The 25,033-nt window shown below is 43.7% G+C and overlaps 2 protein-coding genes across 3 annotated transcripts in view; one reads left to right on the forward strand and one right to left on the reverse strand.

Moving 5' to 3' along the window:
• Ak3 (adenylate kinase 3) overlaps window positions 1-23,979 on the forward strand; it is a 25,079-nt gene extending 1,100 nt beyond the window's left edge. Inside the window, exons 2-5 of the mRNA XM_028764008.1 lie at window positions 9,086-9,205; window positions 17,477-17,649; window positions 18,470-18,588; window positions 21,931-23,979. Of these exons, the coding sequence (XP_028619841.1) occupies window positions 9,086-9,205; window positions 17,477-17,649; window positions 18,470-18,588; window positions 21,931-22,051 (533 nt within the window). The 3' untranslated portion in view covers window positions 22,052-23,979. The remainder of the gene's footprint in view (window positions 1-9,085; window positions 9,206-17,476; window positions 17,650-18,469; window positions 18,589-21,930) is intronic.
• Window positions 3,208-25,033, reverse strand: part of Cdc37l1 (cell division cycle 37 like 1) — a 50,421-nt gene continuing 28,595 nt past the window's right edge. The window contains exon 7 of one of the 2 annotated variants that reach the window (XM_028764005.1): window positions 3,208-3,353. In XM_028764005.1, coding sequence (XP_028619838.1) covers window positions 3,300-3,353 — 54 coding nt within the window. In that variant the 3' untranslated portion in view covers window positions 3,208-3,299. Of the gene's footprint in view, window positions 3,354-18,117; window positions 19,376-25,033 lie in introns of those variants that run through there. The other variant, XM_028764006.1, reaches the window with a different exon arrangement.

Raw genomic sequence — 25,033 nt, forward strand, 5'->3', positions numbered from 1 at the left:
GAAGAAGAAGAAGAAGAAGAAGAAGAAGAAGAAGAAGAAGAAGAAGACGACGACTACTGAAGTAAAGGTCGAGAAGGGAAACAGAAACGCATAAAAACAAAAAGCAAAGTTTTCCCTTAGTCCCTACCTCAGCCGGGTTCCTCAGAGAGAAACAATGTATTTCCTTCTGGAAATGACTTTGTGTAAAGCACATTAGTACAGCCTCAGTGTATCAAGTTACCATATATTTACTCTACCTACATCCGTGTTTTTGCACTCAGTCAGTCATCCCATATGGAGACAGATGTCTATGGAACTGTTTACCATGTGTCTGCTGAGTCTACCCTGATTTATTTACCTGCCCACTCCTTCCTGGTGGGTGCATAGCTAATTTCTAGGAAATAGTGGGTTTTTTGTTGTTGTTTTTGTTGTTGTTAGCTTTTTGTTTTGTGTTGTTTTTTTCGAAACAGGGTTTCTCTGTATAGTCCTGGCTGTCCTGGAACTCACTCTGTAGACCAGTCTGGCCTCGAACTCAGAAATCCGCCTGCCTCTGCCTCCCAAGTGCTGGGATTAAAGGCATGCGCCACCAGCGCCCAGCTTGTTGTTAGTTTAAAAGACACTGATATTTAAATGTGGTGGGGGGACTCAACCCATTGCTTTGAGTTTCTTTGGGTGGATCCTCTGCACCCCTGGACCATGTTTTCATTCTCTTCTAATGTTGACCTTAAGAAATAATAAAGGTTGCAGTTAATTAAACTTTATCGAAAGGTTAAGTTGTTTGACTCTTGCTAAATGTTCTTAGTGCAACAGATTACAATGTTACTTACTGCAAACAGTCCCAAGTCCTGAAGACTGCCTGCTATCCAAAGTACAGAAGTGTTTAGGGGTACCCTGCATACCGACTCAGAGCTGGCCTGACTGTGGGTAGCAAAGAATGCTCACTGACAGGAAAACACAGGACATTTAAAAAGAGTAAAAGAAAGGGCACTTCAATAAATTTCTGAAAATGAAGAAACAATGCTTCTTGCAGGGTGACCACTACCTGCAACTCTGTAACACGGAAAGAGACCAGAGAGACCAAGGAGAGGGACACAAAGTTGTTCAGCTGCCCACTCAGCAGTTTTAACCGTCATTCCTTTTTTTATGACATAGAACGACAATTACTTAATACAAACTTTAAAGATTCATTATTGGAAGTATTTTTTGTTTGTTTGTTTGAACTGATCTCACACAGTTGCTCTGGCTAGTCTTGAATTTGTAGCAATCCTCCTGCTTTGATTGCATCAGTGTTGGAATTGCAGAACTGTTGGGCCCTGCTAGGACAACTAAGGTTCATGAGAGAAGTCTTTGCAGGTCAAAGTTCAAGGTACACACAGGAAGCTGGCTCTTTGTTCAGCTGGAAAAAGTTACAGATCTCAGAGAGAAGCCCCAGCCAGTCCCCTTGGGATGGTTTCCACTGAGCCTGGCTCTTCTAGTAGATACTTGAAATCCAGAACTGGCAGGTCTTGGGATGTTGGGGGGTCACTTGTTCTTCAAAGAAGTATGGACGAGAACAAAAACAAAGCGTGGTAGGTGTCATGAGATTGTTCTCACAGATGTTATGGTTTATTGTGTAGAGTAGCCTTTACTAAGTGGTAGCTGGAAGATCTTGTGTAGGTCCTTTGCAAATTTATATTGAGAATACAGCCTATATTCTCTCTATATATTGAGAATACAGTCTCAATAAATATTTGTGAATGGATTAGATATTTCCCACAGAATCAAGCAAAGAAGATGTAATCTAAAAAAAAAAAAAAGCAAAAAACTGAAAACAAAATCCAAAAAGGTACTTCATGTTTTCTGATACTAAATCACAAGGAAGGAAGAGAGGAATGAAGGAACAAACAAAGGAATGATCGAAGGAGAGAAGGAAGGAAGGAAAGACTGGAGAAAACAGAAGTGGAACTGATATCCTGCATTAACTGACCTCACCAGGAGACAATCGATTAACCCTTTGGTGCTCTCCCCTTTCCCTCTCTGTTGCGCTTGTGTGCCGTTGTACAACCGTTATTGGGTGCTTTTTGTTCTCATGCGTTGTGAGCATGCTTCTATATCGTCTCAGATTTAATTTCATCAAGATCGCAAACTGGATTTAAACTTTGTCCCTTATTGACTATTCCATTTTTCCAGTGCCAGAAACTGAACCTCAAGCTTTGTGCATGCTAATCAAGCTGGCACCCCAGGCCCCTATTTATTGGAGATTTATTTATTTATTTATTTATTTATTTATTTATTTTGGTTTTTCGAGACAGGGTTTCTCTGTGTAGTTCTGGGTGTCCTGGAACTCACTCTGTAGACCAGGTTAGCCTCGAACTCAGAAATCCACCTGTCTCTGCCTCCCAAGTTCTGGGATTAAAGGTGTGCGCCACCACCACCCGGCTTACTGGAGATTTATGTTCTTAACCATTCTTTGCTATAATAAATAGTGCTGTGCATTTGAAGAGCTGGCAACAACTTTGCTTATTTTCCTTTGAGTAAATTCCAGGGGTGGAATTTCTAGGCACGACCTATCATTTCATAAAAGTGCTCTTTATCACCCTGACAGAGTTTGGAATGTGTTTGGTGGCCGTGGTGATAGGCTCCATTCCTTCCAGCAGGCAGCACGTCATTGTTTCCTACTTTGACTTAAAATGCAAGAAGTGAAGAGTATTCATTAAGACGAAAAGTCTATGTGAGAAAAACAGTCATCTCAGAAGAGATGACAATAACTGTGGAAACACCAGTTGCACTGTTGACAGCAGCAGACCTGGAGACCTTAGACTACCAACCAGGACCGAGCAGTCAAACGGCTACAGTCCAAGACTTAAGTGGTTACTGTAATCCTCGCATTCCTTTCATAAGAACACTGAGTTCCACAGAGATTGAAGAAGTCTCTTAGTGATGAACAGCCTTTCTGTACTCACCCAGGCAGCACGTATCCTGACATGGACATGATACAGGATCATTAGTATGGCCTAGACAATGGTGAGAGTCAGGTCATGAGTCGCCCCTCTCATATACACAAAAAACAAAATGGAAATAAACTGTATTTTCTGAGAGACCAGGGTGGAAACCCAGGAACCTCAAATTGAGGTTCGTTATGTAATTTTAGGTAGATTTTTAAAATTTTATTTCAAAGTGTATTTGCAAAAAAACAAAACAAAAACTTGTTATTTTATGGACATTTTAGCTTCCTTATTTAAAAGGAGGGTGGCTTAAGGGAAACAGCAACACATCTGCGGCAGACATAGTGAGTTGAGCATGTGAGCAGCAGAGTCTGGTCTGGCTTCTTGGTGGGTGCTTCATCTGCGATGCCAGACTAGCAGTCCAACCATTTCAGTCTCATTTGCTATCATCTGTAGGGAGGGAGAGTCTAACTCAGTAGATAATCTTGGGCTCCCAAGTGTCCATCTGGCCAAGTATCCTTGTGTAGATCCATGAAGCATAGGTGTGGAGAACTATCTCAGATTGAGGATAGGTTACTTTTATAAAGGTAATTTGTAATAGTCCATATATGTACATGGTTTGGAATTTTTTTGTGTTTTGTTTTTTGTTTTTTTGTTTTTCGAGACAGGGTTTCTCTGTGTAGCCCTGGCTGTCCTGGAACTCACTCTGTAGACGAGGCTGGCTTTGAACTCTCAAACTCAGAAATCCGCCTGCCTGTGCCTCCCAAGTGCTGGGATTAAAGGCATGCGCCACCACCGCCCAGCTTGGTTTGGAATTTAAAAAAAAAAAAAAATCTAAATGAATATTTAGCCATGAGAGTCTTGTAAAATATTTCATTCACATGCCAGGCAGTGGTGGCACATGCTTTTAATTCTAGCACATGGGAGGCAGAGGCAGTTGGATCTCAGAAAGTCTGAGGCCAGCCTGGTCTACAGAGCAAGCTCCAGGACAACCAAAACTACACAGAGAGACCTCATCTTAAAAAAAAAAAAAAAAAAAAAGCACACGCCTTTAATCCCAGCACTTGGGAGGCACAGGCAGGAGGATTTCTGAGTTTGAGAGTTCGAGGCTAGCCTGGTCTACAGAGTGAGTTCCAGGACAGCCAGGGCTACACAGAGGAACCCTGTCTTGAAAAAAAAACCCAAAATAAATAAATTAAAATAAATTATTTTATGCACATATGACTTGATGCTAATCTGTCTTTCCTTAGTATGATGGTTCTCACCCTGTGTGTGTATGAAGACCCCTTGGGGGAGGTTGAATGACCCTTTCACAGGGGTCACCTAAGATCATTGGGAAACACAGTTCATAACAGTAGCAAAATTATAGTAATGGAGAATCAACAAAAATAATTTTATGGTTGGGGTCAGCAGGACACAAGGAACTGTATTCAGGTGCCTTTGTGTTTTCTGTAAGTGATAGCACAGGTCCATAATGTGCAGATCCCCCAGCAGCGTCCCGGGAGTGCACTTCATTCCTCCCCAGCATGACTGTGTTGAGGTGACTCATGTAACGTCAACATTTAATGTGTATATAAAATCCAGTGCACCTAGTATGTCACTGAGTTGGGTAACTGTTACCACAACAGATTTTAGAACATTTTTATTACCCACAAAAGAAACCTCCTACCTATGAGACACTCCCATCCCCACCCACCCCACCCAAGCCTCTGGCAACAACTGCTGAGTGTTACAATCCCACATTCTGGACGTGTCCCAGGAATGAAATGAAAAGTCTGTGGGTTTTTTTTCCTCTAGCTTTTTTCACTTAGCATAGAAACATTTATTTACTTCTAGCATGTTAATCTTAGGGCTGTCTGGGGAAGGCTAGGGAGGAGAGATTTGAGGCATGGCCTCTTACCTCCAAGTATGTGTGTGTATGTGTGCCACACTAAGTATGTGGAGGTCAGAGGAAAACTTGGAGTGGGAGGATTATTCCCTCTATCATGTAGGTCCAATCAGGTTGTAATGGTCAATTGTAAGCATCTTTGACCCTGAGTGGTGTCTGCTGTTTTCAGAGTGTTTCACTGTGTAGCCCAGGCAGATGTGAACTCCTGGGCTCAGCTGACCCTCTTACCTCGGCCTCCTGGTTAGCTGAAACTTGGGGTGAATGCCACTGTTCCCAGCTTAGGCTTTCAAGGATTACCTCATATTGTAGTATTAGTATTTCATTACTTTTTATTGTATTATATGGATATGTTAAAATGTTCAGTTGATGTTTGAATTAGCTTCTCTTTTTCCATTATTTTGTATCTTTAGAATTATTTAGAATTTGTATCTTTAAAAATTATTTTTAATTCAGAGCAATCTTTAAAAAAAAAAGATTGGTTTATGACTACTACCACAAAAAGCTTCTGCTAAATTGTTAGGTTTCTTTTTTTCATTTTTCATATAGAAAACAATGTGTTTCCTTTGGTGTTTTTATGCATATGCCATTGTGTTTTGTTCTCCTTCATCCCCCACAACACATGGCTCCCTTCATAGATCATTTAATAAAACACCACAGCTAGAACTCAGGAGAATCCTGACCCGTCTGTCTGATCACATGTCCATCCATCCACCCAGTGATCTGTGGGTCCATTAGGCGTACACACAGAGTGTGAGATTCCGCTGAAGGTGTTCACAATGAGGGTTAGGGGTATGGGGTCAGGCAGGCACATGGATGTGTGTATTAGTCACAGTGGCTGTCATAACAGCACACTAGACTGGATGGGTGAAATAGCAGAATTGTTTTTGGAGCCTAGATCCGAGATCAAGGCGCTGGAAGAGTTGGTTCCTGGAACAGCTTGCCTTTCTGGCAGGTAACCAGCCACCTTCTCTCTTTCTCCGCAGATGGCCTTTCTTTTGTGCTCAGGTACTACCACTGTTTCCTTGGAGTTTACAGTTTCTGTCAGATTGAGGCCCCACCCTATGACCCCATTCAACCTTAATTACCCTCCTAAAGGTAAATACAGTCTATGAATATAGTGAAACATTAGGGGTTAGGTTAGTGTTTCAGTGTATGGACTTGGGACTGAACTAGCTCAATCCATAGCAGAATGTAGACATGTGGCTTCAGAAGAGGGAGAGCGGGAGACAGAGACAGAAAGAGGAGCTTGTCAAATATGGAAGCCTAAAGAACTTTTGGTTACCTAGGAACGTGTGGATGTCTTACTATAAGAGTCTGTGGTGGTTTGAATATGCTTGCCTCAGGGAGTGGCATTATTAGGAGGTGTTACCTTATAGGAGTAAGTGTGACCTTGTTGGAGGAAGTATGTCACTATGGGGGTAGGCTTTGAGACCCTCCTTTTAGCCACATGGGAGATGGTCTTTTCCTGTTGGCTTTCAGAACAAGATGTAGAACTCTTAGCTCCTCTAACACCATGCTTCCTGCCTTGATGATAATGGACTGAACTAATGAAACTGTAAGACAGCCTCAATTAAATGTCCTTTATAAGAGTTGTCTTGGTCATAGTGTCACTTCACAGCAATGGAAATCCTGAGACAGAGTCCTTAAAATAATGTCTATTTTCATTGCTATAATCAAAGACTAGACACTGAATAATTCATATGTAAAAAACTGAAGTTTATGTAGTACACAGTTGTTGGGATTGGAAGTCCTGCCATCTTGTGAGCTGTACCTGGGTCTGTGCTGTGTTATATCTTGCAGGCAAGTGGGTGCATGAAGAAGAGAGAAACCACAATAAGCAGTCACCTAGAACTCATCCAACATCATGAATCTCTTTATGAGGGTGGGGTAAGGACCCAAGCCTCTCAAAGGTTGTACCACCTCTCAACATTGTTTCTCTGGGCACCAGATTTCATAACAAGTTTTGTCTCATGAAAGTCTGGCCACCCAACACATATCTATATCTTTTGATTTGTTTATTCTGGACAAACTACATGGTTGTGAATCAGATTATCTATCAAAAGAAGGAGCAAGGGAATTGTGCAGAGGTTAGGAGGGCCAGAGTTAGTCTCCTGGTAAGGGGCATGCCCGGAGGGAAGGCGGGCAAGTGGGAAGGGAAGAGGTAAGATGAAGACAGACCATGTGGACCATGCTAGGCAAGCATCGCACTGCCAGACCTGTGGAACTGGGCTGAAACTCTGTCCTGAGGCACAGCGAGAAGGAAGCAGGAGACAGACAGGTCTGGAAGAAGCCTTCCAAGCTGCGTCATCTTTGAAGGGAAGGACATATAGTAGCTGGAGGGAGGAATGATGGCCCAGGGAGACTTTTTGTGTTTGTTATCTTTTTTTTTTTTAATGTAATTCTCATTAAATACTCAGTACCTGCAAGTATAATGACTGTGTAGGGGAATGGTGAGATTTAAAGGAACATTCATGGGCCTGGAGAGATGGCTCTTAGTAAGAGCACTGCTGCTCTACCAGAGGACCAGCTCTGATTCCCAGCACCACATGGCAGCTCAGAACTATCTATGACTCCAGTTCCAGGGGATTTAAGGCCCTCTTTCAGCCTTTTGGGAACTAAATATGCACATAGCACCCAGACACATACATGCAGAAAAAACACCCATACACATAATTTAAAAAAAAAAAAGGAGTCAAAAGAGACAAATGAGGTCTACATATATTATGTACATGGAACTTTCCAAAAGCTATTTTATTTAGTAACTTTAAATTTTTATTTTCTTTTTATGTGTGTGCGTGTGTGTGCGTGTGTGTGTGTGTGTGTGTGTGTATATGCACATGTAAATGTAATTCCCTTGAAGCCCAGAAGAGGGCACTGAATCCCCTGAAGCTGGAGTTACAAGGTGTTTGTTTTTTGGTTTTTTTTTGCCACTCAGTGTGGGTGCTGGGAACTGAACTCAGGAGCTCTGAAAGAGCAGCAAAGTGCTCTGAATAGCAGATCCACAAATCAACCCCCCTTGCCCCCCCCCCAAAAAAATAAAGTTACTTCAATGAGTTTGGAGAACACTCTCAGGAACCAAGTCCTGGACGTTGTTTTGTAAACCTGATGGTATGTTTATCATATGGCAGCTGGTATAGTAATGATAAACTCTTGGTTAAAATCCATCATCCACCTTTTTCTTTGGGATGGGGCCTCTCACTGGCCTGGAGTGAGATCTCCTGCCAAGTGAGGCGGGCTCTCTGGCCAGCAAATCCCAGGATCCACCTGCTTCTGCTGTCTCCCTTCTGTCTGCCATGCTCACACTACCACAGCAGCTTCTGTTTTATGTGAATCCTGGGGACTGAACTGAGGGCCTCATGCTTTCAAGGCAAGTGCTTACCAACTGAGCTACCACCTTTGTTAACCCTGTAGGTTTTCTTCCTACCAAAAGTTTTTAGAAGCTGTAGGAAAATAAAATATGTAAACATTTGTGTGTGTGTGTGTGTGTGTATATATATATATGAGAAATAGCCTTACTTTTGTAAAAAAAAAAAAAAAAATTTTTTTTGAGACAGAGTCTCTTGTAGCCTGAGTGGGCTATGGGCTCTCTGTATAGCTGAGGATGGTCCTGAACTTCTGATGCTACTGCTTCCACTAACCCGATGCTGGGATTCCAGGCGTGTTCACCCACCATGGTCAGTCTTATGCTGGAGAGCTGCCCCAAGGCTTCTTTCATGCTAAGCAAATATTTTTAAAACTCAGCTAAATCTACACTCTCACCTCTTCCTGATTCTTAGGTTTTTTGATGTTTTTGTATTTTTTTGAGACATGGTCTTTCTGTGTATCTGTGGCTGCCTAGAACTCACCGTGTATTTGAGGTTGGCCTCAAGCTTGCAGAAATCCTCTCACCTTGGCCTTCTGACTGCACCATTCCCATTTTGGTTTTGTTGTTCTTTTGGGGTAAGATCTCATTATACAGCTCTAGATAGCCTAGGACTTGCAGACCACGTGGGGGTTAAACATGGGGTAATCCCACTGACTTGGTGACTTGGGTCCTCTGTAGTACAACCTGGCCTCAAACCCATTTATGTACCCAGGGCTGGCTTTGAACTCCTTATCCTCCTTCCCCCACCTGCTGGTATTGCATGTCCACCATAACCTCTGCTTGTAGCAAAAAAAAAAAAAAAAAAAAAAAAAAAGCTGTTGATAACACTCTTTCCATTGGACCCGACGTCCAGAAGCATCTTGTAGACAGCTAATTCCTGAGATCTGATATAGGATGCAGTAAACACACTGACTTTTCCTTCTGTTGTAGAAATTGGTGTGTTGGCCAAGACTTTCATTGACCAAGGAAAGCTCATCCCAGATGACGTCATGACTCGGCTGGCCCTTCATGAGCTGAAAAACCTTACCCAGTGTAGCTGGCTGTTGGATGGTAAGAGCAGTGCCCTGAGCATCTCTGCAGCTGACGAAATGAGTGCTGGTAGGAGAATGCGCAGTCAATCGCCTATGAGTCTATCTTTGAAATTTAATTAGTTAACTGATCAACTTACTTTGAGACAAGGTATTATGTATCCCATACTGGCCTCCAATTTGCTGTGGAGCTAAGGATGAACTACAACTTTTGATCCTCTGGTCTCTGCCTCCGAGGTGTTGTGATTGCAGGAAGGGATGGCCAAGCTTGTTTATGTGGTGTTGTGATTCCTTGGGGCTGCCTGTATGCTAGACAGGCATATTACCCACCGAGCTATACTCAAGCCTGTGTTTGAGCAGGTAGCTGCTTGCTTCCTTTTCTGATAGAAAATATGGATACACAGGCCAACATTTTATTCTCGGATTTAATGAGGCCTTGATTCTCTGTGAGATGCTGGGAGTTAGAAGCTTTCCTGGTGGTAGAGAGCCTATGTGAGTCTGTTTAGCTGAAGGAATGAGGTGCTTGAAGGTTGAGTATAGACACTGCCCAGCACAGGGAAGTGGCAAACTTTCCAAGAGACTAGCCCATGGCCATTAGGGGAGTATATCTGGGGACTGGGCCAAAGACAGGGCACCAGGGGAAGGGCCTGGAATGTGGACTAGTTGTTTTTTATTTCTTCATTGTTGTACTGGAACAATGCCTTTTCCTTTAGAAAAACTAAAGCGGATGAAATGTATAAGAAAAGCAGCCTGGAGTCCTCAGGGGTCACACCCTTCTACAGCACTGCTTTTAATTGCCTCTCTTTAACTCAAACAGGCATTCTCTAAAGGAATGAAAGCACGTGTGTTGTAGGAGATATTTAAAATGGCCGCTAGTCAAGCCTACTATCTAAGCTGCAGCGGCTCTGCCTAGCTCAGCCACCATGTTTCTCGGCCAGAAACCACGTGTGCATCACAGCTAGAAATGGCCAGCTAGAAACACCAGCCCTGCCACCCATGAGACGTCAGCGTGGGAGATGGCTCTGCCAATCTTCCACACTGTCTCCACAAGGCTGGGCATTGCCCAGACTATCCCGCCATCCACGCAGGCCCGGTAGAAAAATGAGACTCTAATACTTAAAGATTAATCAAAGGCTTTATATGTTTGGCAATGCTCAATAACAATATGCCCATACAAAGTGAGTTGTTTCCCAATTAGCTAACCTAAATAAAAGTTGTTACCCACGACTGCTCTCCACACCCACGTGGCTCTCCACTGCTCCTACATCTCTGCTCCCCCTAGCTCCTCCTCTTCCTTTTCCTCTTCCTCTCCACACTCCTCCCACCTTAGCTCCTCCTACACATGTGTACAGATAAACTTCCATTCACTATTAGATATAAGTTTTGATCTCCCTACCACCAAGTAATATTTAATATTTTTTTCCTTATTATGTTAGGGTTTTTTTGTTTTTTTTTTTTGTTTTTTTCTGGTGTGACAAATACTTCAGAGAGACAACTGGAAAGTTCCCACGTGTAGACTGAGGAAAACTATGGTTGGAACGGGGCAATGGAAGCCTTAGAGTCGCCTCTACCAGAGAAAACAGTGACTCAAAACCAGTAACACATCCCTGAAGGGATGGAGAAATCAGTGCCACCGTCAAGGACTGAAAAGGTGCAGGGGTGGTGGTCCCCATCACACGTCCCTTTAACTCTCCTATCTGGTCACTGCAGAAGACAGATTATGGAGAATGACGGCTACCAAAAACTAAATCAAGTAGTGACTCCAATTGCAGCTGTTGTACCAGAAGTGGTATCCTTACTTAAGCAGAGTGTGCTAGGATTTCTATTGCTTCCAGGAAACACCATGATCAAAAAGAAAGTTGGGTAGGAAAGGGTTTATTCAGCTTACACCTCTATATCACTGTTCATCACCAAAGGCAGTCAGGACAGGAACTCAAAGCTGGGCAGGAACCTTGATGCCAGAGCTGGTACAGAGGCCGTGGGATGTGGGGGGGGGGGTGCTGTTTACTAGCCTGCTTCCCTTGGCTTGTTCAGCCTGTCCTATAGAACCAGGACCACCTGCCAGGGATGGCCCCATCCATCATGGCCTGGGCCCTCCATCACTGATCACTAATTAAGAAAATGCCTTTACAGCTGGATCTCAAGAAGGCATTTCGTCACCTGTGGCTCCTTCTTCTTTGATGAATCTTGCTTGTGTAAGCTGACACAAAACCACCAGAACACAGAGGAACACATTTCTTGGTATATGGTATGCAGCTCCTGATCTAGCAGATGTGTTTTTTTCTTGGCACTCATTTGTAAGGACCACCAGAAGAATCTGCTTTCATTTGCAAGGCCAGTCGTTTATCTTTATAGTTTTACCTCAGGATAGATGAACTCTCCAGCCATATGTCATAACTTAGTTTGAAAGGATCTTGATTGTATGTCCTATCCACAAAATATCACTAGTGGTTCATGACAGTATGCTGATCAGACCCAATAAGTAGGAGGTAGCAACCATTGTAAAAAAAAAAATAACTTTTGTTATCTCTGAAGGCTTACTGCCTCTGTCTGCTAACCTAGTCCTAGTTCTGTTAGCGATTACCCTCTGTACAATCTAATGTAGGCCTAGAAGGTTCTCAGCCTCTGAGTCTTACTGCTGAATAAGCTCACTCCTTTCTTGTTTTTTTCTGATCTCTAGCTGGCTAGTTCAACTCAGCTATTCTGTCTCAGAACTCCTCTCCACACTGACTGATTCAGTCTGGCTTCTCTGGGCTTCTTCTGAATTGCTCTGCTTGGCCTCAGAGTAACTTTCACAATCTAATCTTCTGGCTCATCATTCTCTGGCTCATTCTGTCTTCACCCTGTCTCTGTAAAGCTCTCTGGGTAAAACTGCCTCCTCCTCTTTCTTTCTCTCTCTGCACTGCTCTCTTAAACAGCTTCCCTTTCCACCCCCCCCCCCTCGTTGGGCATATCCTATCTTTGACTCATTCTGTCAAATCTTTCTCTGATTTGTCACTTTTTCTGCCACTTAATTAGACATCACTTTCAAACAAGGGTGTTTCCTTCTACAAACTAACTTTACCTTCACTGTTTGGAATTAGTGTATACTAAGGGTGTGTGTATTCCAGCCAGAGGACTAAAGGTGTGTGCTAAGGGCTAAGCCACAGTACAATTAGCAAGTTTTTGTTTTCTGTTTTTTTTTTTTTTTTGTGAATAACAATTTCAGTGTTCAGTGTGATCAAATACCTACAATAAACCACTTTGAACTAGTTGGTAGCATATATATACATATCAGAGGATGGGGAATAAATCCAACCAGTGCAATTCTTAGGAGTCCAGTGGGGTGGGGCATGCAGAGATATTCCTTCTAAGGTGGAAGATAAGTTATTATACCTGGCCCTTCATACCACCAAGAAAGAAGTGCAACGTTTAGTGGGCCTATTTGGATTCCGGAGACAGCACAATCCTCACTTGGGTGTGTTACTCTGGCCCATTTACCAAGTGACTCAAAAAGCTGCTAACTTTGAGTGGGGCCTAGAACAGGAGAAGGTTCTTCAACAGGTCCAGGCTGCTGTGTAGGCTGTTCTACCATTTGGACCTGATGGTACGTGAGGTGTTGGTGGCAGACAGGGATGCTGTTTGGAGCTTTGGCAGGCCCAATATGTGAATCACAGAAGAGACCTTTGGGATTTTGGAGCAAGGCTCTACCATCATCTCAGACAACTATTCTCCCTTTGAGAGAGAGCTTCTGGCCTATCTGTGCCTTAGTGGGAACTGAACATTTGCCAGTAGGCCACCAAGTTACCATGTGACCTGAGCTGCCCATCATGAGCTGGGTGTTATCTGACTCACTTGGTGGCAGGTTGACTACACTGGATCACTTCCTCTGTGGAAAGGACAATGAAAACATTGTTCTTACTGGAGTATACTTATTCTGGTTATGGATGTGCCTTTCCTGCATGTAATGCTTCTACCAAAACTACAATCCAAAGACTGATAGAACCCCTTATCCAACATCATGGTATTCCACATGGTATAGCTTCTGACCAAGGAATTCACTTCACAGCCAGAGAAGTGCAGTGGTGGGCCCACAATTGTGGAGTCTATGTTTCCCATCATCCTGAAGCAACTAGGATAGAAAAATGGAATGGCCCTTTGAAGACACAACAATGCCAATTAGGTGGCAGCAGCCTAGATGTCTGGGCAGGCTTCTCTAGAAGGCAGTATATGCTTTGAATCAGGGTCCAATATGTGGTAGGGCTTCTCCCACAGCCAGGATCCACAGCTCCAAGGAATCAACGGGTAGAAAAGTGAATAGTTCCACTATTGCCCCTAGTGACCCACTAGGAAAATTTTTGCTTCCTGTTCCCATGATCTTAAGTGCTCCTGGCCTAGAAGATTTGGTTCCAGAAGGGGGAGTGCTCCTGCCAGGAGCCACAAGTCTTCCACTGAACCGGAAGCTCAGACTTCCCCCTGGCCACTTCGGGTTTCTGAGGCCTTTAAACCAACAGGCTAAAGAACAGTGTTAGGAAGGTGATAGATCCAGATCACCATGGGGAAACTGGACTGCTTCTCCACCATGGAGGTAAGAAAGATGATGTTTGGAGTGTACGAGATCCATTAGGTCTCTCTTGGTGCTACCATGTCCTGTGATTAAAGCCAAGGGGAAACTCCAAAAATCTAATCCAGGCAGGATGACAAAGGGCACAGATCCATCAGGAATGGAAGTATGGGTCACTCCTCCGGGAAAAGCGCCAAGACCTGCTGAGGTGCTTGCTGAGGGAGGAGAAAATTGAATGGGTGGTAGAGGAAGGTAGTAATCTATACCAGCTAAAGCCACATAACCAGTTACAGAAATGATAACTGACATGAATGCTTCCATAAAATTTTATTAAGAATGTTCTTGTACAGATATTTTCTTTCCTTCATTTTTATCATACAACAGCAATTAAGAGATTATCACTGGCTATATTTAAGTTTTGAGATAACTAAAAGAATGTCCCTTAAAGGGCATTTGCCACCTGTTCTAAATTTATAATGTGTTTGCAGCTGTGTGAGGGATAGTTATATCATGTTAATTATGACCTGGTTAAATATATGTTTGTGATTTTAAGTGGGGTAGTTATGTTTAGGCATTATTATGACCTGGTTGTCTTCATTTGGAAATTAAACATGACATACAGTTGAGAAAGGGTGGACTTGTGATGGCTGTTCTTGGTTGTCAACTTGACAGTGACATCTGGAATTAACTAAAACTCAAGTGGCTGGGTACACCTGCAAGGGATTTTATTTCCTTACTTCATTTGAAGTGTGAAGACCCTCTTTTAATCCAGATCCACCTTTAATCTGGGCCATACCTTCCGCTGGCAACCTATATAAAAGACATGGGAGAGGGAAGCTTCCTCTTCCTTGCCTGCTTGCCCGGGCTCTCCCACTGGCAAGTCCATTCCTTCACTGGCATTAGAGCCTAGCTGGCATATACTGAGGACTACCTGAGACATCTAGCCTCATCTCATGAACTGAACAACTATTGAATTATTGGATCTTCGATGGATTGACTACCTGGACCACAGCCTATATATAAGTCAGTCTCTCTCTCTCTCTCTCTCTCTCTCTCTCATGCACACACACCACACACACACACACACACACACCCATATCCTCTGTCATTGCCCATTGGGCACATGACAAAGTGGCCATGGTGGCAGAGATTGAGACAGACTCAATAACATGTACTTCAGCTCACCAAAGCTGACCTGGCTACAGCTTAGGTTGCATCTGGGTTTTTAATGTTTGGAATGATGGTGTAAAAGAATGTTTCTTTTCTTGTCACAGGATATTTCGATTCAGGCCTTTTATCTCAATGGATGTTTTGTTCTGAGTTATTGAAGATGAACATTTTTTTTAAAAAAATTGTGTAGAGTGCTTTGCCTGAACCTATGTATGTGTACTACATGTGTGTGATGCCCTTAGAGGCTAGAAGGGACATCCGACCGAGCTCCTGGAAGTAGAGTTACTGGTGGCCGTGGATGCTATGTGGGTGACGGGAACCGAAACTGGGTCCTCCGCAAGAGCAGCAGTATGGACACTGTAGTAAGAATTGGGTCAATAGAGGGGTATTTCTGTTAGACTTTTTTCAGTGTAAACTCTTTGGTTACAAGCATAGGTGTTAGGTTAGACAGCTTGTGCTCACATTTCACTGTCTCTGAACAGCTTTACGAGCTACAGAAGGCATTTGCTGTTGTGCTGCTTCCTCTCCTCATTTGTAAATGAGGATAACAACAGCACCTGTCTTATGGTTACTAGGACAGTTGAAAGAAACGGTCCCTGTAAAACATGTAATGTTCAGACTTCGGCATATGAAAACATTCTGTGAACTGCTATTCTACTATTCTCTTTCTTTTTTTTGGGGGGGATGGGGGTTCGAGACAGGGTTTCTCTGTGTAGCCCTGGCTGTCCTGGAACTCACTCTGTAGACCAGGCTGGCCTCGAACTCAGAAATCTGCCTGCCTCTGCCTCCCAAGTGCTGGGATTAAAGGCGTGTGCTACTGCCCGGCCTTACTATTCTCATAAAGCATATTAAAGTTGTTTCTCTCAGATGACTTACTTCATTACAAAATTTATAGTAGGTGATTTTTTCCCCAACTTGGGGCTATATAAAAGTTACAGGTTGAACCTCTTGCCATTCCTTTTCTTTTGGAGGCTATTTCCCCTCCATCCAGGTTTCTTGTTATTTTATCACATTATAAGGCCTAAGTCGTGAACAAAGTTTCCCATGTTTGTTAGCAAGATGTGTTTTTAGCTCCAACAAATCATTGCAATTGCATTTTAACCTTTATCACTTTTGAAAAAATGTATTATTTCCATCAGTTCTAGCTTTTCCATGTGTTCTGGACACAATGTCCCTAGTCATAACATTGCAAAGTAAAAAATTTGGGATCAGAATAGTATTTCACATTCCCCAATGTGGTTGGGGATCCAGGAATCGGATCTAGCTGCTTTTCTATTTTTGAACCACATTGTTTAAACTATTTTAGCTGCACTGGCTGAGTATCCTGTTTCTAAAGTGTCTCAGACCACATGCTTTCTATCAGGGTTTTTGTACTTTGGGCTGTGTAGACTTTACCAGCTGAGCATTCCTTAACACCCTCAATTCTAAATCCCAAATCAGACACTTTGTGACGTCATTGAATCTCGATTTCTGGATTAGGGATGTTCAGACTGTAAAAAATTGTTTTGCATGTTACCCTGTACTTTGCTGTCATATTCTGAACACAGCCTCCTGGGGGTTTGAGTGCAGCTGACACTGTCCTCCTGATTCATCCTCTTCTGTTTTCTTTTTAAAGATAGGGTTTCCCTGTGCTGCTCTACTTAGCTTAGAACTCACAAAGAAGACCAGGTTCTCCTCAAACTCAGAAATCAGTCTGCATCTCTACCTCCCAAGTGCTGAGATTAAAGGAGTGAGCCACCATTCCTGCCTTAGTGTGTTTGTGTGAACTCGCCATGTGTGTGCAGGTTGGAGGCCTGAAGGTGTCAGGTCCTTTGGAGCTGGAGTTACAGGTGCTTGTAAGCCACTGGACTGGGGTACTTTGTGTTTGGGTGGTTTTGTTATTTTAGAGAACCAAATGTAGTGACTCACACTGGCTCCACCCGAGATGTGCTTTTATGAGTGCTGTGCTTGCATGCTACGCATGTGTACCATGTGCATCCCTGGTGCCCTGGGAGGCCAAGAGGTAAAATCTGATCCCTCCAACTAGAGTTATGATGGCTTTGAGCTTCCATGTGGGGGCCAGGGTTTGAACCTGGGTCCTAGGCAAGAGCAGCAAGTGCCTTAAATCACTGAGCCATCTCTCTAGCTCCTTTCATTTGGTTTTGAGACAGTCTCATGTAGTCTCATTAGTGTGTAGCCAAGGCTTTGAACTCCGGGACTTCTTGTCTCCACTTCCCATGCAATGGGATTACAGGTGTGCCTGACTTGAGTTCAGTTTGGCTGGGAAGCATGGAGATAGTTAGATGGTGAGCAGACAGTCTTCCCTTACGTCTTTACTCAGGCTTCCAACTCTTTCACCGAGGCTTTTCAACCCTGGGAGGGCAATGTGCTGTTTATACACAAATATGGTCACATGCACTCTCAGAATGTTTGACCAAATATCTGAACACTCTACAGCCCAGTCAAGTAGACATCAAATTTGATTTCAGTATATTACAGCTCTGGTCAGTATGCCTGGTGTCATTCCTTGGGTTCAATTTGCCTAACATGTTTTCTTTCTTGCTTTCTCGTCCCCTCTCTCCTCCCCTCACTCATATAAAGGATTTCCAAGGACACTTCCACAGGCAGAAGCCCTGGATAGAGTTTATCAGATAGACACAGTAATAAATCTCAACGTGCCCTTTGAGGTCATTAAACAACGCCTTACTGCTCGCTGGATACATCCCGCCAGCGGTCGAGTATACAACATTGAATTCAACCCTCCCAAAACTGTGGTGAGTGACTGCAGCGAGCTGAGCTGACATCCACCCTAACAGGCATAGTTCTGTGAACTTGTCATCCTGTCTGACCAAGACTACTGCTAGGGTATTGTCTCCTGAAGCCTGGTAGTAAAGGTGTGTTCCTGCTCTGACAGGTCTGTTAGTCATTCAGAAGTGCCATGGTTGAAATATGAAATGGCCCCTTGGCAGCTCAATGTGTTGTCTGCTTGGTCTCCAGATTGTGGCATAGTGTTTGAAGTGGAACACAACTCACAACTGGAAAAAGTGTGCCACTGGGACCCCTGCAGCTTATGCATGGTCCTTGGTCCCTTCCCCACTCTGCTTCTTGTGCATCCTGTGATAAAAACCCCACGCATCCAACCACCTGCACCCACTCCAACCATGATTCATGAGCCCAAGCAGCCAAGATTTGGAGCCTTTGAAACCATGTGCCCAAATAAATAGTTGCAGCAATGAGAAACCTAACACAGAAAAAAAGCATTTTTTATTTTACTCTGTGCCAGAGTGTGATTGAAGGGCAGAGCAGTGAAGATTGGCAACACTGGCTCACAGTTGGAATTTCTAGTACCTCCAGTATCTCATGTCTGGGAGCCAACCCTTGAGGACTTGGGCCTGCGGGAGAAGAGGCTTCCAAATCTAAACCGTGCAGCACTATGCAAGACCTGGAGTCTGGCAGCGGCCAAGCTTGGCCTTTAGTTTGGATGCGGTTTACTATAACAGTAGCACGTGTTTGTGATTGGTGATTGAACACAGAAGCTATCTGCTTAAATGGATACAGTATTGCTAAGTTGACATTCTTCTGTTGGCTGCTTAGGGCATTGATGACCTGACAGGGGAACCTCTGATTCAGCGTGAGGACGACAAACCAGAGACAGTGGTCAAGAGACTAAAGGCGTATGAAGCCCAGACTGAGCCAGTCCTGCAGTATTACCAGTGAGTTTCTGCTTTTCTCAGCTTGCACAACCAAGGTTTTGATTTTCCATACTTTAGCTGAAATACTAAGCTACCAGAGGACCTGATCCCAGCTGCCTTAAGCAATAAGGAAATTTCTAGGCTTCTGTAAAGAAAAGAACACCAAAAAGTAGGCAGGGCTTCTGTCTCCTAGGTTCACCTGCTTTTGTGTACTGACTTTGTCTTCCTCCTTCCCGCATGGTTGCAGTTTTTGCCAGAAAGGCTGTCTTCCTCTTTCATGAAGGCCTGAGTACACCTTTTATTAAGTAAACAAAATTTTGCTCTGAGCATCACTCACTGGTCAGGGAACCTCATACTTACTGTTGTAGGCCTGGGCTACTGCCAGTGTCAGCATCAGTTGTGGGGCTGGGGAGGGTGGGTATGGACTAGTCCACAGCCAAGGCTTGGAGGCTCCATTTCACCCACATTCTGCCATGCAGTGGATGGCTGCAGCCAGTGCTGGAGCACTAAGTACAGTGGTGACTACCAGTGTGCCAAGAGAGGACACTTAAGCATAGAATTCCAAATGGCAGCCAAGCCTGAGGATCCTGTAATGTGGTCAAACGTCTTTGAAAGTTCACATTTTTAGCTGCTCTTCAAGGAAATCTGTATCTTAGAGGATATGAGAACTACTGAGCTGATACCCGACTCTGGCCAAGCAGCAGTCTGGTCTCCTCAGCCCTTCCTTCTTCCAGGAGGTGTGTGGAATTCCAGGGGATTGCTTTCATTGTATCCTGCTAATAATGATCCAGGGGCAAAGCAGTATCTGCTGTTGGAATGCAAGCATAGACGCCAGAGTCAGAAAGCCCAGGTTCAAACCCCAGCTTGCTATTTAATTAACATGGCCTTCACCTCTTGCTTAACTTGTCTGGTTTCTCTTTCATGAAATGTGGGTGAGGCTGGAGGCTTGAAAGTTAGTATGTGTAACTCCTAAAATTGTCCCAGACGCACAAAACATACTGGACATGTATTAGCTGTTCTTGTGGTGGCCATTACTGCTTCATTAGGATAAGCATGCAGGAACATTTGAAGCCAGCCTCTGAACTGTCCTGATGCTTCGAATAGTTTATTTCTCGAGGGTGAAGTTACAAGAGTTGTCAATTCCCTTCCTACAGCAGCCATTACTGTGTTTGTGTGTCGAGTCTGCCTCTGAAGACTGACAGCTCTATGACACTTGCAAGGCTTTTCATCTCTGTGCCACTGATTCCTTACTTACAGCCAGTTAGTATATAGTATATTGCTTTATAGAACCAGTAGGGACTTGAAGTGAGAGATGCTCGGGAAAGGTTTGAAGAATCCTCAGCTACTGAATCAATGGTGGGTACTCTTCCGGCACTGTGCCAGGTCCCTGTCCATGCAGACAATTAGACTCAGTTCCTAAGAGCCTCCAAGAAACTCACTTTGTATGGATAATGGGGAGAACTAGATAAACAAGGCTTACCATGCAATAAGATACAGCATGTGTTTATCATCATCAGAAACCACTCACACTGCTTACGCAAATAGTGCTGGGGGCTGGGGGGAGGGTCCAAATACAGCTGGCTGGCCCAGGGGCTTAAGCACTGCCATTAAAACTCAACCTTTTCAGGTCCATTCCCTGTTGGCTTCAGTCACCAGAGGTTTCAATGTCTTCTGATTTAGCTCAGCTCCTGCCAGCTCAGTTAACTGAACAGGAAAGACATTCTGCCCCACCCCCAGCCCCCACCCCCAGCTAAAGTCATGGGGCTGATGGTGATTAGCTCCAGCCATGCACTGTTGAGGATGTGGGAACAAGTTCACTAGCACCTCATGTACTGAGTGTGGTCAGCTTGATTGTTCTACAGGACACAAAACAGAGAATGCTTTGTGTCTGGGCAGATAAACACTACCACCAAGGGACTGTGACAGGAGAAAATGCCTGTAGGGATTAGTTCTGTCAAAATGTGGCAAGTTGGAAAAAGCTATAAACCAGTGACTGGGGAGCTTGCATGGGGGAGGGGGGAGGGAGTGTCTCTCTTTTTGGGCTTCTGCCACTTATTGCCATAAATTCAAGCTTTTCTGCCTAAGATACCATGCACAGACTTACCTCTGGGCTTACATGGAAATGGGAAGAGCCTTAAAAAGAAACTACGTAATAGCCAGTTTTGTTATTTTAAAAAGCTTACAGTAGTTGCCCTATTCTTTGCAGCCATGGAATGTTCATCTGTTTGGAGACATGATGTTCTTATTCTTTGGAAGACTAATTTTTGTAGCTGGTTCCATTTCATTACAGAGAAATTATAATGGGCAAGTGTTCACATGGTACAGCTTAGGAGTGAACAGTTCGGCAGTACCGCACTCCTGGTACCATAGCTCAGTGCTGAAGTGTCTCTCAGAGGCTTTCTTGTTCAAAGCTTGCTCTCCACAAAGCTCTACCTGCTGGTGAATTCAGACACTAATGTAAATATCGCCTTTGCATTTTTTCTCTGTAGCAGATGCTAGTTTACTTAGAAAGCAGCTGCTATTATTTAACCTCACAAATGTTATGAGGTGTCAATAGAGGGGCCCTTTTGTCCCAGTGAAAGCCCATTGAGAATGGCTGTAGAGCCATCATAGCCTGTTTTTGGAAAGTAATAAACCAAGTGTTATCTGCCCCACGGGTGACTTGCAAACCAGTGTGCCCACCCTAGAAATGAGTGTGGGTTAGGAGAGTTCAGAACCTTAAGGTGGTTCTGTGTGGTCTGAGAAGCAAATCCCAGGATTCTGAGTGCCACACTTCATCTGTCCCCCTACTGAACACTGGAACAGAATACATATTCAACCATTGGTCTGTTTGGTGACAAGCCAGACAACCTGCAAGGATAAACGGAGAACCCTGACAGAAGAAAGAGGTTAGGAAGGTAGAATAGTAGGGAAAAGGTGCTTGGTCAAAGGTAGGATAATGAGTGTTAGAGACTTCTGTGGACAAAGCAAAGCCAAGGTGATGTCCTGGTGGCTGATGGCTCTGTTTTGAACCTGTCAGCCTGGTGACTGAGGCTGAGTACCTACACAGAGGATGTGTGTCTGCAAGGAGGAGCAGCTGGACTTTTGGCATGATGTAAAGCGTTAGTATAGGCTTAACCAACAACAAATCTCAGTGTGACAGCTGACATCCTTTTAAAGAACTCCTTTCTTTACGCCAGAGGACAGAACATGAACTGCAGTCTAGATTTTGCAATGTCCAGCCAAGTTCCTTCCCCCTGGATCAGAGACCTAAACACATAGGACGTCTAAACTCACATGAACTTTAGAAACTGTTTTGAAAAAGCGCATCAGGCACATTCAGACCTGTGTAATCTACCTACCTATTTTGTTTTTCATCTTTAGGAAAAAAGGGGTGTTGGAAACATTCTCCGGAACAGAAACCAACAAGATATGGCCCCACATATACTCCTTTCTACAGACGAAAGTTCCAGAAACTATTCCAAAAGCCTCTGTTACTCCCTGAGGAGGGCAGCAATTGGCAGGATGAAGCAGGGCCTCCTCTCCTCTCCTTGCCTCTGTATTTCGAAGCTCTTTTCCTAAGACTTCTCTAAAAATTATGATTTACTCCTAATGGCTGTGCCAAATGAGTCAGATACTAAGCCTGATCTGTTAAAATAGCCTCATATGTTTAATCTAGGATCTAGTTGTCTTCTGTGGATGTGCAATTCAGAAACATCAGAGATGCTGAATCAAACAAACTCAGAGCACAATTAACGGAGCAACTGGTAGTCATCTAACCTTCTGTTCAGTTAGTCAAAGTGGTTGATCACATTTTCATGTTTTTCTGGAAAAGTTAAAAAAAATTAGGTATCACTTGAGGCAGATAAATATCTCATTAGAGGCTTTTGCATAAACCAATGCCCACTGCAATCCAGAAAGGTGTTTTCTAGTCCGAGGGGATGTGGTATTAGAAGACACTGTCTATAGATTCCAGAAAGCAAGCAACGGGCTTTACAGATATTACTAGATGCAAACTCACTGCTGCCTTTATAGGAAAAGCCAGGGCACAGGGCCACCACGCTGTGTCCTCTACTTATTCAATCCGCTATGAAAATGCAGCCACTGGCACTTAGGGACCAGTGACTTGAATATGGATTGTTTTCTTTTTCAAACATGCATGGACTGAGGTATATGATTTATGTTAACTGACAATGGAATTAAGCCCTAAGTTCCCACATGCTACTCAGGTTGAGGACCATGTTGTTAGGACCTACCTGTCAGTTTTCCTCTTTGATCTAAATGGACTGTCTGCCTTGATGAGCAAGATAATAAACAGAAGACTAAAGGGTAAGACAGCATCCACGGCAGACAATATCCATGGGCATTTGCCACTGTGGAGTAGACGGGACATGCCAGGGACAGCCCCTTGACAGAAAGACCAGTCAACTAACCAACAGGTGTAGTAATTGAAGGATTTGCATGGTGGGTTCAAAGGCACTGTAAAGAGCTTCCTTAAGGACATTTATACCTGTGTTGAAGTTCTAAACTCAAGATCTTGCCTCAGCCTCTCTCAAGTGCTGGCATCACTGTGTGCTACCACTTCCTGCCCTACTTTAAAGGGAAACAACTCTACTGGTAGCATCTATGCAGCCTCGTCTTCTACCTACAGCACTGGGATCCAATCACGCCTGTACGCTGGGCAAGCATCCTACACTGTGCTGTCTCCAGCCCTTTCTGTTGCTGCTGTTGGTTCTGCTGGTGGTTCAGTTCTGTGTAGCCCAGGTTGGCTTGAGACCATTCTGTTGTCAACACTGGCCCCACATCCGTGGCCTCCTTCGTCTCTCAAGTGCTCACACTACAGGTGGATACCACTAAACCAACCCCGAGAACCCATCTTAAAATGGCAGTCACTTTAGACTCCTTAGTAAGGAATCTAAGGACAAGGACCTGCCCTTATATTTTGTGGCCTGAAGGGACAAAATGGGAGAAGTTCAATAAAAAGACATTTCCACCTTTCAGGAAGATGTTCTCTTATTTTACTTGGTGCTAAATCAAAGAATCAAGCCCTTGTTCCAGCCTTTGAAATTCTGGCCTACCTTATTTCAGACACTCGGAGTACAAATGCCAACAAATGGATCTTACGTATTTGGGAGTGAGAAGGAATCTCCGATGTTTAAATTTCACTGTTGATCTTCCAAAATGGACTAGGCCTTAGGATCACAATGAACATCTTGTCCTTTGTCAATGTTTCTCTACTGCCTTAGCTGATGTTGATAACCACTTTCTAAAACCTGTTGTGAATTACCTAAACCTAGGACTCATCAGCAGGTGATAACAGCACTGTGGCTGTTGTCCTTTGTCCCTGGCCCTTCACAAGACCCTAAACCCCCTTCCTGTCTGCTCCCACAATGTCTCACTGGCTTCTTTCTAATAAATGGTCTTCAAACAGTACTCAGGCTGTTTGCATTTTCATCTTCATTTCCGGCTTTAGAAACATAGTCAAAAGGCTTTCAAGACACTGTTATAAGATATGGAGGTTAAAGAGGGTTAGAGAGTGTGAAGTAACAAACTTCCCCCCTCCCCGCTGTGACCAGATCAACCAAGATTTTCCATTTGGGAAACTTGTATAGCTTCTTTTCTATTAAAACAAAAGGAACTTGTCTTCTGCTGCTGGATAGGCTGATGTCAGACACTGATTAAGAGGATCCTTGCTGGGGCTGGAGAGGTGGGTCAGCAGGAAGAGCATTGGCTTTTCTACCAGAGGACCTGGGTTTGATTCCCAGCACACGCACAGCAGCTCATAACTCTCTGTAGCTCTAGTTCCAGGGAATCCAATATGTCTGGCGTCCATGGTGTCCATGGGCACCATGCACAAACACACATGCAGGCAAAATACCAATACACACAAGATTAAAAAAAAGAAAGAACGATCATTACTGAATACATGCTTCTTAGAAGCAGAATGCTGTGACAGCCAGTGAGAGAGTTTTATTTTTGTGTCCCGTGGAATATTCGTGGAGCTGAAGGCTCTGGGCAGCACTGTTATCTTCTCACTGACAAAAAACCCCCATCCATAACTACAGCTTGGATTCAATTTTATTTTATTTAAACAATTAAAACAGTCTAGCTCGGCTTAAAAAGCATTAATAAAAGCCAGTAAGGTTTTTGAATCTCTAGCATTCCCCTACATGTTTTTGAAAAAGATTTTATTATTTATTTGTTTATGTGCACATGTATGGGTACCTGTAGAGGCTATAGGAAGGCATCAGGTCTCCTGGAATTGGAATTACAGGAGCTTGTAAACCATCAGCCATGGATGCTGGACACCGAACTCTGGCCCTCTGCCAAAGCAGCAAGTGCTCTTAACCAATGAGCCATCTCTCTAGCCCCCATGTTTTTTCCCTTTTAATACTTTTTAAAAAGATTTATTTATATGTTTTATGTATGAATGCTCTATCTGCATGTGTACCTGCACACCAGCAGAGGGCATCAGATCCCATTACAG

The sequence above is a fragment of the Grammomys surdaster genome, unplaced genomic scaffold (genome assembly GCF_004785775.1).
Source record: "Grammomys surdaster isolate TR1022 unplaced genomic scaffold, NIH_TR_1.0 141, whole genome shotgun sequence".
Classification (NCBI taxonomy): Eukaryota; Metazoa; Chordata; class Mammalia; order Rodentia; family Muridae; genus Grammomys; species Grammomys surdaster.